This window comes from Lemur catta, chromosome 5 (assembly GCF_020740605.2).
Source record: "Lemur catta isolate mLemCat1 chromosome 5, mLemCat1.pri, whole genome shotgun sequence".
Lineage (NCBI taxonomy): Eukaryota > Metazoa > Chordata > Mammalia > Primates > Lemuridae > Lemur > Lemur catta.
This window is the reverse complement of record NC_059132.1, coordinates 1,417,873-1,434,425: the sequence shown is the minus strand read 5'-3', so window position 1 is coordinate 1,434,425 and position 16,553 is coordinate 1,417,873. Positions and strand designations below refer to the sequence as shown.

Sequence of the window (16,553 nt, the reverse complement as noted above, 5' to 3'; positions counted from 1 at the left end):
CTCATTGTTCTAAGACACTTTAAATAGCCACCTCGTTTTCAATGTACAAGTTGAGCATTTCTCTGTCTATCTGCCACAACAGCTGGTTCTCAATCGGCAGGTCCACAGTACTGGTCTTCACTTTCGCCTTCTTGGCTTGGGGTGGTTGGTCCATCTTTTTGTCTTTTGATCCAGCTTGGGAGGTCTAAAATAACAGAAATCATTAACAACAAACACATACACAGACTACTTTAAATTTCAAAATGGGTCTTATTTCAAAAGCTATTTTTGCTTTTTTATTAACTTTGTTCCCTGATGACAGAAATAATTTGGGACTACCACAATGTCCAGAATACAAGAAATAAATAAACATGATACAAGGTATCTAGAGTAGTCAAATTCACAGAGATGAAAGCAGAACGGTGGCTGACGGGGACCGTGCGGAAAGGGAGCGTGGAGAGTGGTTTAATGGGTACAGAGTTCCAGTTCTGCAAGATGAGAAGGTTCTGAAGCTTGGTTGCACCACAAGGTCTGTATTTAATGCTGTACTGAACTGTACACTAAAAAAAGGTTAAGATGGTAAATTTTATGTGTATTTTACAATTGGAAATAAATTTTAAAAAATACATACACATAACAACCTCCCACAATCAACACAGAATCACTATTAAACATTTTTCTTCAATTCTTAGCTAAACATAGAAATACATTATGAAGTTAGTGGAGAGAAAATATGAAATTTTTAAGGATCAGTAACATATGTGCAATGTGATTTTCAGAATGTTTATAGCTATTTACATTCTCAGAGCAACTGAGGAATACATTTAACTTGACCTGTTATTAAATGAGTGTCTTTGGGTCAATAACCTTTTCTCACACATTACTTCTTCGAATTGCCTAGTAGTATTTAATACACCATTCTCCTAGGATTTTTGTGATATTTTTCCACAAATGACCGACCCTTCTAGTTTTTCTCATTTCATACTATTTGTCAATAAAAATTTTTATTGTCAAATGTACCCTTTTCCTTTGTGATTACTTTTGCTGCCTAGCCCGTCTCCATCCACAGATGAGAAAAATACACACTTCAAGCTTTTGTTTTTCTGGGATTTTTTTGTTTTGTTTTTTTCTTTTTCCTCCTTGCCTTGCTAAGAGTATGTCTGGGTTTTTTAACCCTTAACTTCAGAATTCATCTGGAATTCACCTTGTTCTATTATGTGAGGAAAGACTTCAATGCCATTTCCTCACCTCATACCCAAGTCAACTCCTGAAATTAATGTGTCATTTGCATATCATTTCCCTTAGAAGCAATACTACGAGAGACATTCCAGTTCCTGAGGCCCCCCAAGGAAGCCTACGTAATGACACCCTAAAACTCCCCCCGGTTCCAAGGCACTGGGGCGCAGAGCTCTGTCGTTTCTCCCTTCTCCTCACCTGCCTTCCACAAACAGAACTTCCCTCTCCCACTGCTGCCCCCAACCCACCAACAGCACGAAAGCTTTTCCACCTTGAAAAAGGCCTGACCCAACTAAATCTGTGAACACAATTTCCTCCATCCATTTTTTCTTTTTTAGTATTACTTGCACAGCTAAAAGAAAGCAATTAAAAATTTTTAACTGACATCAAAATGGGTAGTAACAGACTTAAGCCACCTTAAGGCTCTGCCAAATGCCACAATCAGAAATTCCTAAAAAGGTGAGATCATACACTGTAATTTTATAAATAATTTGAAAGAAAAGGTGTTTTCAATGTTAAGAACAAATTGAAACATGAAAACTCGAAATTAAAGAACAGGCTGTAAAGGATTCAAAAATGTTACATATTCATTTTGGGATAAATTATTTACATTATTTACAAAATGACTGAAATACAGTAATTAAAATCTTTCAAAAAAAAGACATGATTACGGAGCTGACAAGATGTGAAAAAATTTTAGGTCTCATTATTGTTCATCAGTAATGAATATATTATGGATAGAATGACTCAGTAAGAACAATTCAGAAACTAACATGAACCAATCACTAGCCTAGTAAAATTACGGCTTCGAGTGCTTTCTTCCCATGTACCAACTAGAACAGAGTTCAAAGGTCATCTTGCAAAAAGCACACTAGAAAACACTATAAAATCTTGCCTAAAAATTGTTCATAGCCTGGGAGCAGTGGCTCACAACTATAACCCCAGCACTTCGAGAGGCCAAGTCAGGAGGATCACTTGAGGCCAGGAGTTTGAGACCAACCTAGGCAACACACCAAGATCCCATCTCTACAAAAAACTTAAAAATTAGCCGGGCATGGTGGCACATGCCTGTAGTCCTAGCTACGTGGGAGGCTGAGGTGGGAGGATCGCTTCAGCCCAGAAGTTCCAGCCTAGACAACAAAGTAAGACCCTGTCTCTAATTTTAAAAATATATATTGTTCAAATAAAAGAAGAATCTCTACTATAACTACCCTCTAAGACACAGCCCCTCAGCCAAAACCATGTATGTTGAGAGACCGCAATTCATACTCTAAAACACAACTCATACCTCCATTTCTTCAGACTCTGCCTTATTCTCTGCTGGTGTTTGCTGCTGTTGCTCTTCAATATGAGCTTCCTCCTGGTCCACTTGCATCTTCTGAAAAACAGGTCAAATTAAATCCTGGAACTTAGGAAATGTTAATACTAACAAAAGACGAAGCAACCTTCATGGCACACTGACAAAGTCACAAGGTATGAAATTCCTGCTGAATCACCAGCAATCAGAAGACCGGGACTCAACTTCCAGGTATGCTACGTATTACCTAGAACACAGAAGTTTTCCCGTCGGGATCTCAGTTAACGTGTGTACCGTGGGCATAATACTTGCCCTGCCCTGCCCGTGTACAAACAAGAGTGACTGTGGAATTGCTTTGTACGTTACAAAGTGCTCATACTTCAGTGTGGCATCATTTAACACAATCTACAAAGCACAATCTGAAAAGAGCGTTAAGTTTCTCCAAGCTTCCACATGAATAGTTTCCCTCAAAAGTTTTAACTTTTTCAAATAGTTCCTAAATTGGCCTTTTCATCCTCAAAAGTACAATCGCTGCATGTGTTAGGGAACTGAACACATTGGGAATTCTGTTAAAATTACAAAGCCTAACAACAATGAAGGGAGACGTCTGTGAAGAGCCTGAACACGCAGTTCTCAGTGCCTGCAGCAGAGTAGAATGACCTTCAAAGCTTTTAAAACTACTGGCACCCGGGCCCCAGCCCAAACCAATTCCAGCAAAATCTCAGGACGAGACCCAAGCATTTGTAGTTTTATAAAGCTTTGAATCTGGTACACAATGAGGACAAGACCTGGTGCTTAATTCCAACCAATGAGTGTACAATCTATTCTACTTGTGAAAATAATCAACCAAGACTCAGAGCATCCTTCAATAACCAGAAAGAATTACAAGAATAACTCGGCTGAGCAGTGCATGGTCTGAAGGGAGGAGTCAGCGTGTAAAGACCTCCTGCTGGTTTAACTGTGCCGGGGAAAGGGACAGGTGCACACCCACTCAGCGGCTCTGTCACGACGTTCCTCCCCTGTCACCAAACAAGTCACCACTGCACCATCAAAAATGGTATAAAACGTCCAGATTACCTCTTCTTCCTTCGGATTCTGATCTGTCTCCATCGGCTCCTCGTTCTCCTCAGACTTGTGTACTTCCACCAGGGACGCACTGGACACACTGAAAATGCCGTGGACGTTTACGCGAACCTTGACTTTCACTTTCGAACTAGAGCCGTCAGACTGAGGAGTGACTTTCTGAACCGAAAACTGAGCTAGGGACATATGAAAGACAAAAGGGAACACATAACCTAAGCAAATAAAGCCAAACAGGAACATATGCCCACACTGCCAGGTTAGGTCCAGCTCCCAGTGACAGGGCAGTAACTAACATGATGCTTCCAACATGAGCAAAGTGGACACTTAGAATCTTACCATCAGATTTCTCCTTCCTCTTCACACAGCCTTCTATTATCCTGTCCCAATTAAGGCCTTAAATATCTCCTAATTCTTTCCTTTCTTCCCGTCCCTTATATTTCAATTTCATCTCTATATGCTACTGACAGATAAATTCCTGAAACAGATTTGTCATATTCTCCTCTACTGAAAAGGAAAAAACCCACTGATTCCACGCGATTCTGTCATTTATCAAGAAATTGTCATTTCTAGATTCAGTTTTATTATTTATGTTTTCTGGATTCCAGCAACTCTGCAAACTATGAATTATCATCCTTATTCCTGGCTTTACAAATGAGGAAAACAGAGTAAGTTAACTTCCCACAGCTTCTAAGTGCCATTCAGGATGCTCCGAATACTTCTACCTATGTATTCTAGGTCTTTACAGTATAATTCCAGTTTCTCTCTCTTCTCTACAAGTATTATTTCCAGATAAGAGTTTCCCAGAGTCTATAAAAACTCTAGCCAACATGGTTCCAAAATCTAGGATGAATTGATACTGTACCACTGTGTACACCTTATAGTTGTACGTTAGGACCAGAACAGAATTTCTTTAACTCCTTATAGTATCTTACACAAAGCATAATCACAATATGTATTAATTAAGAAATACCGCCCACATAATAGGAGATCCAATTACATAATAACTATCTGACTGGTTCTTAACCTGTTAACAAGACTGGAAGAGGTTTTCTTTTGTAATCTAAGGTACCTAAATTTCAGAATATTGCGCCCTTGTTCTTTCTGCTATCCCGGTTCTCCAAGTAAATATAAGCTTCCTTTTTTTTTTTTTTTTTTTTTTACATTTCCAACTCTTTACTTACCTATAGCAGGATCCGGGTAGGGTAAATCCCGAGGAAAGCTGTAATAGGCCTCAAGAGTAAAAGGTTCCTTTCTATAAAACGTGAGGACTTTAGAGAAAGGAGCAGCGTGATTTTTTGGAAAGACTTCACAGTCACTGAATGGAGGAAAAAGACAAAAATACACAAGTTCAGGATATTCCTAACACTTATACCCATGTATTTATTCTAGGTTTGTTTTTTACCCATGTATTCTAGGTTTACAATTACTGCATAGTCCTAGTTTGTCTCTCTTCTCAACTGACATTACTTCAGGTTATAAGAGCTGGGCACAGTGGCTCACGCCTGTCATGATAGCACTTTCAGAGGCCAAGGAGGGAAAACTGCTTGAGGCCAGCAGTTCAAGGCCGGCCTGAGCAAGAGACCCCGTCTCTACAAAAAAACAGAACAATTGGCCAGGCATAGCGGCACATGCCTGTAGTCCCAGCTACTCAGGGAAGCTGAGGCAGGAGGATCGCTTGAGCCCAGGAGTTTGAGGTTGCAGTGAGCTATTATCACACCACAGTACCTCTACCCTGGGTGATAGAGCAAGAACTTGTCTCATTTTAGGAAAAAAAAGAAGTTTCCAAGAATCTTTACAGATCAAGTGTAAGAAACTAAGTAAGAACAAATGTATTTATTCTGAATAAAATCAGTGATTTCTTTGCTTCATGCACTATGACAAAATGTTACAGATTTGCATAAGTTGAAATGGAGTCAATATATTACTCAGGCTTAACACTGAATTAACTTTAAGTATAAAAACGATTAACAAACATTACCTTGACCCTTCTTCAGCCGGAGAATTCCATCTCAGGGAGACTGAATATGGCACTACATCAGTGATAGAAAACTCTCTGACTTTGAAAGCAGGCGATAAGATTGCACACTAGAATAGTAATTTTTAAAAATTCCATTTGACAAGTATAGACATAAACTGAAAGTATTACTAGACCCACAAACGATGACCTCAGAAAACCACCAATAGTCTTTTATAAATATTTACATTAATAATTTAATGGTGTATAAACAAGCAGTTTTATAACCTTCTATCATCTGCGAAATTACCTATCTACTCCTTATTACTTTTCCATTAACCTCCCCAACCCTTATTTAATTGATGTGCACTACTTCATATTGACCTGCCAAATTCTAACAGTGTTTCAGGCTCAAAGTTAGCTCTGTTTCTAGTCAATTAATTTGTCTTACTATATGCTACAAAGTACAATTCTTTTTATTAACATTACCTCTGCTATCCATTTTAAAACAAAGATTTCAGAATCTTATGCCTTGAGATCTCCCTGAGACAACCTCAGGTTTTTAGTCAGGTACATAAACCACTGTCATCTTGTTACAATGACTTCTACATGACTACCTAGGAAAGAAAGAAAACTCACCTGCAATGCACAGCCTCGAGTGACAGCTTCATCGGCATTTAATGTTGTGCTGAGTTCTTTACCAAAAAACTTGCTGATCTTCTCTTTCACTGCAGGGATGCGTGTAGCACCACCAACTATCTCCACTGCATAAATATCTTCTTTCTTTAACTCTATTTTTAAACAATTAGACATTTATGTTAAAAGAATCTTTAAATTAGTATTTTACAACAAAATAAAACAATAACGTCCTGTAATAATGAAATAATTCACAGACGTATAACATAACTCCTTCACTCCCTCACCCCCCTCCACAACACACTCACACTCACACACTCGCACTCACACACAAGCACACACTCACACAGACGTGTGACATCTGGAAACTAGTAGGTGTTTTGATTCTCAAAATAATGGGGGAATGGCAGCAAAACAATAATGGGAGTTAGGAGGTGAGGGCCAGGAACATTCAATACTCTGTGATGTACAGGTCCTGCAATCTCCGACAGAGCCTCACACAAAGAACTGCTAAAACATCAACAGATGCAAGGTGCCAGTGAGCCAGCCATAAGGGAAACGAGAGGGCCTCAAAATCATGGTTACCCTGCCCTGGCATGAATGAAAGAGGGATTTAGAATCTAGCTACTCCAGTGTTCTCTTCAGAGCATAAACACAATTCAGATTAAATCACAGGTATAATCTCCTCATATCGAAAGAAAGAATGTACCAAGGCTCTGCTGTTGCTCATAAAATAACAACCACTGCCAATTTCTTGAGAAGGGCAATTTAAAGAAATGGGTTGTCCCAGTGTGGAAAGAATGTGCTCATCTACCATAATCACTCTGATTTAGTAACAAAGCCTGTACCAAGCTGACAGTACACCTCAACACCCTGACATAGCAACCAACACAGTGAACTCTAAGTAAACACTTTGTCAAAGGTTTTATGAAAATTAGTAATATATTCCTAAATCAAACAACCACCTTTTAACCTGAGACAAAGCTAATGCATCTTGTTAAATATGTGATTACCATACCTTCCCTCTGTTTATCTCTCATTCAGCTAAGTAAAGATTCACTGGCAGAAAAGTTTACAGAACTATCACATCAGCACTGCAAAAGATAATTTTTACCACCATGAAATAACTGAGATGCTTATATCCATCTTTTAATCTGAATTAGGTTTCTCGGAGAAATTTTTATCAGATTTCCATGAACGTTTATCAAAAGATTACTGAAGAAGTGGGGGGGTGCTCCAGGAGAAACATAAAAAGATGCTTAATATAGCACTGCAGTAGTTCCTATAATAAAAATTTGTATAATTGCTTGGAAAAAAAAGTAATAAACAACATTTTCCAAAGAGTCTGAGATACACAAACAATTCAATCACGAAAATACTTACTGGCTTGTTCCAAAACACTACGAAGTGGTGGCTCTACTCTAGCTAAGAGATCATCACACATCTCCAGAAATTTGCCTCTATTTAAAAAAAAAAAAGAAAAAGTTAAATCACATCCCCCTTTTATATGCAATAGATGGCTAAAATCAAAAAACAGACAAGTGTTGGCAAGATGTGGAGAAACTGGATCCCTCATACATGCCCAGGAAATAAAATGAAAATGGTGCAGCCACTCTGGAAAGGTGTTTGGCAGTTCCTCAAAATGTTAAACAGAGAGTTACCATGAGTGAGCATTTCCACTCTAGGCATATATCCGAAAGAACTGAGAACACGTGTTCACGAAAAATATTGCACATCAATGTTCGCAAGCAGCAGCTTTGTTCACAACAGCCACAAAGTGGCAACAACCCAAATGGCTATCAACTATATTCACAATAAAACAGAACGAATACAATGAAAAGAACTGATACATGTTACAACGCAGATTAACTCAGAAAACATACTTGGTGAAAGAAGCCAGGCAAAAAAGAAGACACTGTTAGACTCCATTTATATGAAATGTTCAAACTAGAGAGACAAAAAGGAGACGAGTTGGCTGCCTGGACTAGAGGGAGGAAGAGGAGACACATTGGCTAACGGGTACACAGTTACATTTTTTTCTTTTTTTAAATTAATACACTATTTTTTTTGCGTAAGTTTTAGGTTTACAGAGAGTTGAACATAAAGAGACTCCCCACACATGCCCTCCTGACCCCAGCCCAGTTCCCCTGTTAACATCCTGCATCGGCGTGGTGTGTCTGTTATACCACCAACACCTGGCTAATTTTTTCTATTTTTAAGAGACAGGGTCAGGGTCTTGCTCAGACTGGTCTGAACTCCAGACCTCAAGCGATCCTCCCACCTCGACCTCCCAGAGTGCTGGGATTACCAGCATGAGACCCCATGCCCAGCCTGATAGTCTTGTTTCTAATAGCAAAAAAACTGGGAGGAGACCAGTGCCCATCGATAGAAGAAAATGGTAAACATACCATGGCATATTAGTCAGCGAGACAGAAGAAATGACATACCCAACAACTACATGAATCTCAAAAATTTTATGCTGAGTAAAAAAGGCCTCACACAAAAGACTACATACTATATGATTCCATTTATAAGAAGTTCTAGAACAGACAAATTTAATCTATGGCTCAAAAGATACAAAAAAAAAAAATCACAGCAGCGATTACCTCCGGGGATGAGGGCTGGGGAGACTTTGTAACACAATGATCTATTTCATGACAAGGGTACTGGTTACAAAGGTGTATGCGTGTTTGGCCAAACTCAGCAAATATGCACTCAAAACTCGAGTATGTCATTATATAAAAATACATCTCAAAAAACCCACTGAATTATGGTTAATATGCAAACTTCAGTATTTTGGGAGAAGCACACAGATATCTGCAATTTACTTCAAACTACATCAAAAAATAAAATTGATGAGCATACAGAAGTATGGATAAATGAACAAATGTTAACATGTGATATGTGATAAAGCCAGTGCAGCAAAATGTTATCAGTAGAACCTAAGTGGCGGGATAAGGATCATGTTCATTGTAAAATTCTTTCAACTTTGCTGCATGTTTGAAAGTGTCCATAATGAAAAACACAAGAAAGCAAAGGAGTAGAGAAGATTCTAGGAAGACTGCAGCAGCAGTGGGAGAGGTTTTGGGTAGTTTCTAAAGTTTTTAAAGTTTTATTAAAATATAATTCACATAACATAGAAGTCACCCATTTACAGTGTAAATTCAATGACAATATATTTAGAGTTGTGGATCATCATCACAATTTTAAAACTTTTCATCACTCTAAACTGTTTTCTCCAACCCCTACACATATCCTCAGCCCTAGGTGACCACTGACCTACTTTCTGTCTCTACAGATTTGCCTATATCTGGACATTTCACATAAACATAAGTATCAATTATGTGGTCCTTTGCAACTGACTTCTCTCATTAGCATGAAGTTTTCAAGGTTCATCCATGTTTTATTACGTACCTATACCACAATGTTTAGATTCCCAAATAATATCCCACAGTACAGACATACTACATTTGTTTATCCACTACATCAGTTGGACATTTGGGTTGTTTCCACCTTTTGGCTATGATGAGTAGTGGTGCTACGAATATTTGTGTGTGAGTTTTTGTGTGGACATGTTTTCCTTTCTCTTGGGTATATATCTACGGGTCCAACTGCATGGTAACCTTTTCAGAAACTGCCGGACAGTTTTCTAAAATGGCTGCACCATTTTACATTCCCACCAGCAGCATGTGAATATTTCTCCACATTCTCTCCAATGCTTATTGTCTTTTTTACAACATACAATAATCCTAGTGGGTGGGAAGGAGTATCTCGTTGTGGTTTTGACTTCCATTTCTTTGATGGTTAATGACGCTAAGCATCTTCTTGTGCTTATTGGTCATCTATATAACCTACCCTGAAGAAACATCTATTCAGATTCTTTGCCCATTATTATTTGGGTTGTAGTTTTATTAAGTTGTAATAGTTCTTTACATATTCTAGATACAAGTTGGTATAGTTTTTGAATCTCTTCATATCACATCAAATAAATACACAGAGCAACTAGGATAGCAAAACCAAAACCCATTAATAAAGCCTACAACAAAGTATCCCACAAATCTCAAAATACAAATAGGTAGAGACAAATCACGGACAGCTACAATTCCTGCTTAGTATCAGCTCTGCAAAAGGAAGGAAAATGAAACAACAGGGCATATAATGGACCTGAAAACTCCAGAATACCCAAAATTCAGCAGGCCAATTTGAAAACAGCAGCTGAAATCAGGAAGAGTTTGCACACTCCAAAACAAAAGAGGTCCTCAGTAAGGTATACAGGGACCATGAGAAACCGGACCCAACCTAAAATTCCCTTCAAGGAAAAAAAGACTAAACTGAAGAAAACTGCTGATTAAAAAATCCGAACTGGCCAGCTGCAGTGGCTCACGCCTATAATCCCAGCACTTTGGGAGGCCAAAGAAGGAGGACCGCTTGACACCAGGAGTTCAAGACCAGCCTGGGCAACACAGCAAGACCATGTCTCTACAAAAAAATAAAAATTAGCCAGGCATGATAGCACATACCTATAGTCCCAGCTATAGCCTGGATGACAGAGTGAGACCCTGTCTCAAATAACTAAATACATAAATAAATAAAATGTGGTATATCTGTACAATGAAATATTATTTGCTGAAAAAAGCAATGGAGTACGAATACATGCTACAGTATGGATGAACCTCAAAAACATTATGCTAAATGAAAGAAGTCAGCCACAAAAGAAACCAGACACATATTACATGACTCCATTTATACGAAATACCCAGAATAGGTAAATCAGTACAGACAGAAAACAGACTGGTGATTACCAAGGGCAGAGGCAAGGGGAAATGGGAAATAACTGCTTAATGAAGGTAGGGTTTTATTTTGGGATGAAAATGGTTTTTTCAGGAAACAGACGTGGCCACTGCACAACAGGGAGATCATACTAAATGCACCGAACTGTTCACTTTAAAATGGTTAATTGTACAGTATGTAAATTTCACCTCAGGTTTTTTAAAAATGAAGAAAAGGTTAATTAGAAGCACTGTAATGTCATGTCAGAAATTAACAAAAGATTATTTCTGACATTACAGTGTTTCTTAAACAAAAAAGTGAGCATTCAATGATACGTGCTGAGGATGCAGATACAGTACATTTCCGTTTAATAAAAACCGAACACAGGCAAATTCAGTTTTTGAAAAAATTTAAATGACTTTACAGGTATCTATTTAGCTCTTATAAATAAATAACATTTCACCAACAATTTCTGAAACACATACTGGTCTATTTCCAGATTCCTTAACACAGACACACACACACACACACACACACACACACACACACACACACACAAAACTGCCACTTCATAAAAATGAAAGCCATCACTTTCAAATAGGGAAAAAAGGCAACTACAAATTTGTATATAGACAATAAACACCATCTCAATTTTTTAAGAATAGCTCAGGCATACTTCCCCAAAGAAGCCATCAGTCATGACTGAATTCTACCAGCAGAGCTCAAAACCAAAAGAACATCTCACTCCGGTCTTCCAAGCAACTGAACCAGGTGACAGTAACACTCTGGGTATTTCTGACGGTAGCCCTGAAACGTCAATCACCCAGAATTCTCACAGCTCTATACCAAAAGAGCTGCCCTCAGGTGATCCTGAACCACTAACAGACAACAGTTTCTTAATCACTGGGTAAATTAAATTCAACTTACTTCTGCAATAAAGCACTTTGCTCTGATTTTGTGAAAACTGATAACTCATGTATAAGAAATGCATATGTAAAGAACTACCAACTTCCTGCAACATTCAGTTAATCAGAACAAAAACATCAGTCTACATTAGAATAACCAAATTCAACCTTTACATAAAAAGCAGGGCACTGAATGGCCTCTTCATTTTTACCCATAGCACTCATCAGTTCTATCAACGACCACGATGATTTCAAAAATTAGCTAATTATGGCTAATATAAATGGAGAGAAATCAGTTCACTTTAACATCAAAATATTAATATAGTTACCTATTCATAGTTCCAGATACATCAACATCATTCATAAAACATTCAATGCTCAAAGGGAGGTCTGAAGCATTTGCACTCATCAATTTCTTGAGTTTCTCACACTCCTGAGAGAGTCGTAATAATGCACGGATTTTGGACTTTATGTCTAGCTTGTACTTCTTCCCAAATTCTTCACAGAAGTGATTTACTAAAACTTCATCAAATTTTCTGCCTCCCAGTGTCGTGTCAAATGCAGTGGCCAGAACCTTAGAAAAAAACATGATAATTAATCTAACAATTAACCAATCAACTTTAAAACGTATCATGATAAATATTTAACTTATAAGTCATTTATAAACAAAAACGTGAGGGGGTTACATTAAAGTTGAAACATAGCAGTGTGCATGTATCATTTACCAGCCTGGGGGATGTTTTTACAATGAATATTTTTATCATTAGATTTAAAAGAAATCAAAAGGATTAGAAAACTAACAAGTGACAGCTGACAGTGAAAGATAATTTAGAAAAACAAAAGCAGATGGTCACTAATACACATCACTCTGATCCAAAGCCAGGCTAAATTATGGCCAGAATCTTCTGTTTAAAGATGAAACAGGCTAGGCGCGGTGGCTAATGCCTGTAATCCTAGCACTCTGGGAGACCAAGGTGGGAGGATCACTTGAGGTCAAGAGTTTGATCAAGAGCAAGACCTTGTCTCTACCAAAAACAGAAAAAATTAGCGGGCGTGGTGGTGCGCACCTGTAGTTCCAGCTACTTGGGAGGCTGAGGCAGGAGGCTCGCTTGACAGTCTCACTCTGTCACATACATACATAAATAAAAATAAAATAAAAACATGAAACAGCTGGCAGTAGTGGCTCATGCCTATAATCCCGCACTTTGGGAGGCTAAGGCGGGAGGATCACTTGAGGCCAGGAGTTCAAGACCAGCCTGGGCAACATAGCAAGACCTTGTCTCTATCAGAAAAAAAAAAGATGAAAATATAGAATGGATCTTAGAAATAACTCTATTAGAGATTAAAGTTTAAACATTGAGAATTACACTTGGTCCACCATCATAGCTATAAAAAAAATACCACATTTCCTAAGTATCTGAAAGATTTGCTTTTTATTAAAAAAAAAATTAGAAATAATATAAACCAGAAAATAAAGCAGAACCAAGTCTGTTTTCAAAGAAACAGGACCACAACAAAGTCTCAAAATGCCCTCCAAAACCACCAATTTATTTATTTGGGGATACTCCCTCCCCACCAATCCCCAAGGCAGTGGTGGGGTATAGACCTTGGCACCAAGAACTCTGAGACACAACTCAAATAATTAAAGCAAACACTCGAAAAATCCTTGGTTCTTAACCAAATGCTAAATGAAGTCGTCTAGCTAGACAGAGACCTGATTTCATGCCCTGCTGTGAACCTGGCATAAACGAGCAAACCCAACCGTGACTGTGATCACCTTCTGGCCCCTCCTAGCCTTCTGTAAGTACAACACGGCTTGCTCCAGGGCTTTCGGCTTTCCAGAAATCTAAAATACCACTCCTGGTCCAGTTTCTTTCGCTATCCAAGTTCTAGTTCTTCCACCCCTTTCCTAGAACATTCAAAACCTCAAGAGCAAGAAGAGAAAGCACCTTTATCGTTGCGCCTCCATCCCCAGAGTAAGAGACTACATATTAAGGGAAGCACTGTTTTTCCCATATTACAGAAACAAAAATAAGACTCAGGGATCTCAAGAGCTTGTTTCCTCAAGGTCTACATGCTTTGCTTCACACCACGCCAACCCTTGAAAATATTTTGGGCCTACAATCTATGCTCCACCCGACAACACCTAGTTCCACTTCAGATGGCTCACAGCAAGCTTCCATTAGTGAAACAAAATTCTTTAGCCAATTATTTAAGTTGCCTCTCAAAAATTCTTAACTATTATACTAGTAATACAGTCTTCTAGAAAAAATATACTTACTTTCAGTTTTCCTCTATTAAATGCGCATACAGAAACTTGATAAGCAGAATGACCCATGTCTACAAAAACTACATTTCTTGGTTTCTCTTCTAAGGCAGGAAGATCTTGCTTATAGATTCCATATGCAAGAGCAACTACACAGGAAAAAAATAAATTCAACATAATAAGCATCATCTAAGTAATAAATAAAATTCATTTAAATAGTAAAAAGCAGGTTTAATATATAGTGAATGGGACTATATCACGTGTTGTGTTTTAGATAAAATCAAATTCCTTATAAGTATTGCATAATTTATTCAAGAAGAACACATTAACTTCAAACAGTTAAATGCTGACATTAACTTAAGACTTCCTTACAGTTTCCCATGGACTTTGGCAATTTTCCCCAAACCAATTCCATTCCCCAAACATATTTTCCCAGATTTCTTCTACCCCTGTTCCCACATGTCCTGTCCCCGAGATGCTGCTTTATGCCCCAATTCCTCTGACACCACCAGTCCCCAAGTCGAGAGAAGGCCCAACTTTAAACCACACCTCTGCTCCACACACACACTGAGTGTGTTCCCTTCCAAACAAGCATGTGATCAAATACCAAAGCACATGCTCTGAGGCTCCAGAGAAAGTACTGGTCAGATGGATTCTCCCTATGTGCCACTGTATCCAAAACCACTATGACACACAGGTAGTAAGGATGATAACATGCCAAGCAAAATAAAGAGAAGAAACCCTAGGGTTTCAAGATTTGAAATTTCAAAATAAAGTTATGTCAAAAAAGTAATAAATAGTCCTTCCTACCTGCAGTAGTTTCATTCATTAGTCGCAGGCAATTGAGACCAGCAATCTGTGTTGCATCCATCACTGATCGTCTTTCCGCATCAGTATAGAAACAAGGGACCTACAAAAAAATTTGAACATTTACTGTATTATAGAGATTTCTCATTTTAGTTAGTAAAACCCAGGAACAACCTCAAATACCTACAGCAATTTATTCTGTATACAATTAAGAAAGTATTTCAAACCAGTAGGAAAAAGAACATTCATTAAGTAGCACTGGGATACACAGACAGCAGTACATTACACAGTGGACCACAATCCCAAGAGCTCCAGTAGTGACTGTGCAAAAAAGAGTTAATATGGAGGCCAGAAACTGCTATCCTTAGAAAAGGCCTGCTTGCATGCTGGCCCTTGCCCGGCATCTAGGAACCTGATAAACAGTTCCCTAAATTGATAGAAAATTTTCCTTACACGATTAAGAGTGGTTCACTGTGCCTAAACTATTTATATAAACAATGTAGTTTGTGCTGACTATCTACTTTCCTTCTGGGAGTCTGGAATTTTGGTACATGCTAGGTTTAGGGTACCTATGTGACTGACTCCCAATAAAAACTCTGGACTTCTAGGCTCAGGCAGAACTTCCCTGGTAGAGGACACTTCACTTGTGTTGTTATAACTTGTTGCTGGAGAATTAAGTACATCCTGTCTGACTCTCAGAAGATTGTGCCTTGTTGCCTCCAGACGTTGACTCACATACCTTTTCCCTTTGTTGACTATGCTTTGTATCCTTTCATTGTAATAAATCTTAGTATAAGTACAGCTGTGTACTGGACTAGGAATCCTCCTAGCAAATCACCAAAACTCAGTGTGTTCTTAAGGACCCCTAAACATGACTTAACACATCACCTTTTAACTGATCCCCAAAATTGGAAAAGCCACTCAGGCATTCCACTATTTTAATAAATTTTTCTTCTACGCTGAATTCAGGATCAAAGTTAAGGCCACTGGATGAAAGAATGGGGACAAATCTAGGAGACCAATGGAGAGCTGAGAAAAGGTAGAAGCATCTACGAAATAGTGCCTATTATATCAACCAGTGGGGAGTCAAGGTCATTTGGATCAGAGCTTTTTAAAAGAACATAAGCATTTTTATTCTTTCTTAAATCTCCAGAATGTGGCCAGGCACAGTGGTTCATGCCTGTAATCCCAGGACTTTGGAAGGCTCAAGTAGGAGGATGGTTTGAGGCCACGAGACAAAATCAGCCTGGGCAATATAGTGAGACCCCCATCTCTACAAAAAATGAAAAAAAAAAAAAAAAAATTAGCCAGGCACAGTGGTGCATTTGTAGTCTTCACTACTTGGGAGGCTGAGACAAGAGGGCAGCTTAAGCCCAAGAGTTCGAAGCTGCAGCACACTATGGTTGCACCACTGCACTCCAGCCTATGGCAACAATGCAGAGCCTTATCTTAAAAAAATACAATAAAGTAACAATAAATCCCCAGAATGTGGTACACAAGCTATAATCAAATTTTTTTTTTTTTTTTTGAGACAGAGTCTCGCTCTGCTGCCCAGACTAGAGTGCCATGGCGTCAGCCTAGCTCACAGCAACCTCAAACACCTGGGCTCAAGCCAGCCTC

General features: G+C 38.5%; 1 protein-coding gene across 1 annotated transcript in view; it reads right to left on the bottom strand.

The window, feature by feature from the left end:
• The window catches only part of HSPA4 (heat shock protein family A (Hsp70) member 4), a 40,556-nt gene that overhangs the window by 7,522 nt on the left and 16,481 nt on the right, over nucleotides 1–16,553 (bottom strand). Inside the window, exons 5-14 of the mRNA XM_045550781.1 lie at nucleotides 14,937–15,036; nucleotides 14,142–14,275; nucleotides 12,190–12,434; nucleotides 7,569–7,645; nucleotides 6,189–6,340; nucleotides 5,574–5,680; nucleotides 4,777–4,910; nucleotides 3,590–3,771; nucleotides 2,504–2,593; nucleotides 32–184 (exon numbers count right to left, since the gene is read on the bottom strand). Of these exons, the coding sequence (XP_045406737.1) occupies nucleotides 32–184; nucleotides 2,504–2,593; nucleotides 3,590–3,771; nucleotides 4,777–4,910; nucleotides 5,574–5,680; nucleotides 6,189–6,340; nucleotides 7,569–7,645; nucleotides 12,190–12,434; nucleotides 14,142–14,275; nucleotides 14,937–15,036 (1,374 nt within the window). The remainder of the gene's footprint in view (nucleotides 1–31; nucleotides 185–2,503; nucleotides 2,594–3,589; nucleotides 3,772–4,776; nucleotides 4,911–5,573; nucleotides 5,681–6,188; nucleotides 6,341–7,568; nucleotides 7,646–12,189; nucleotides 12,435–14,141; nucleotides 14,276–14,936; nucleotides 15,037–16,553) is intronic.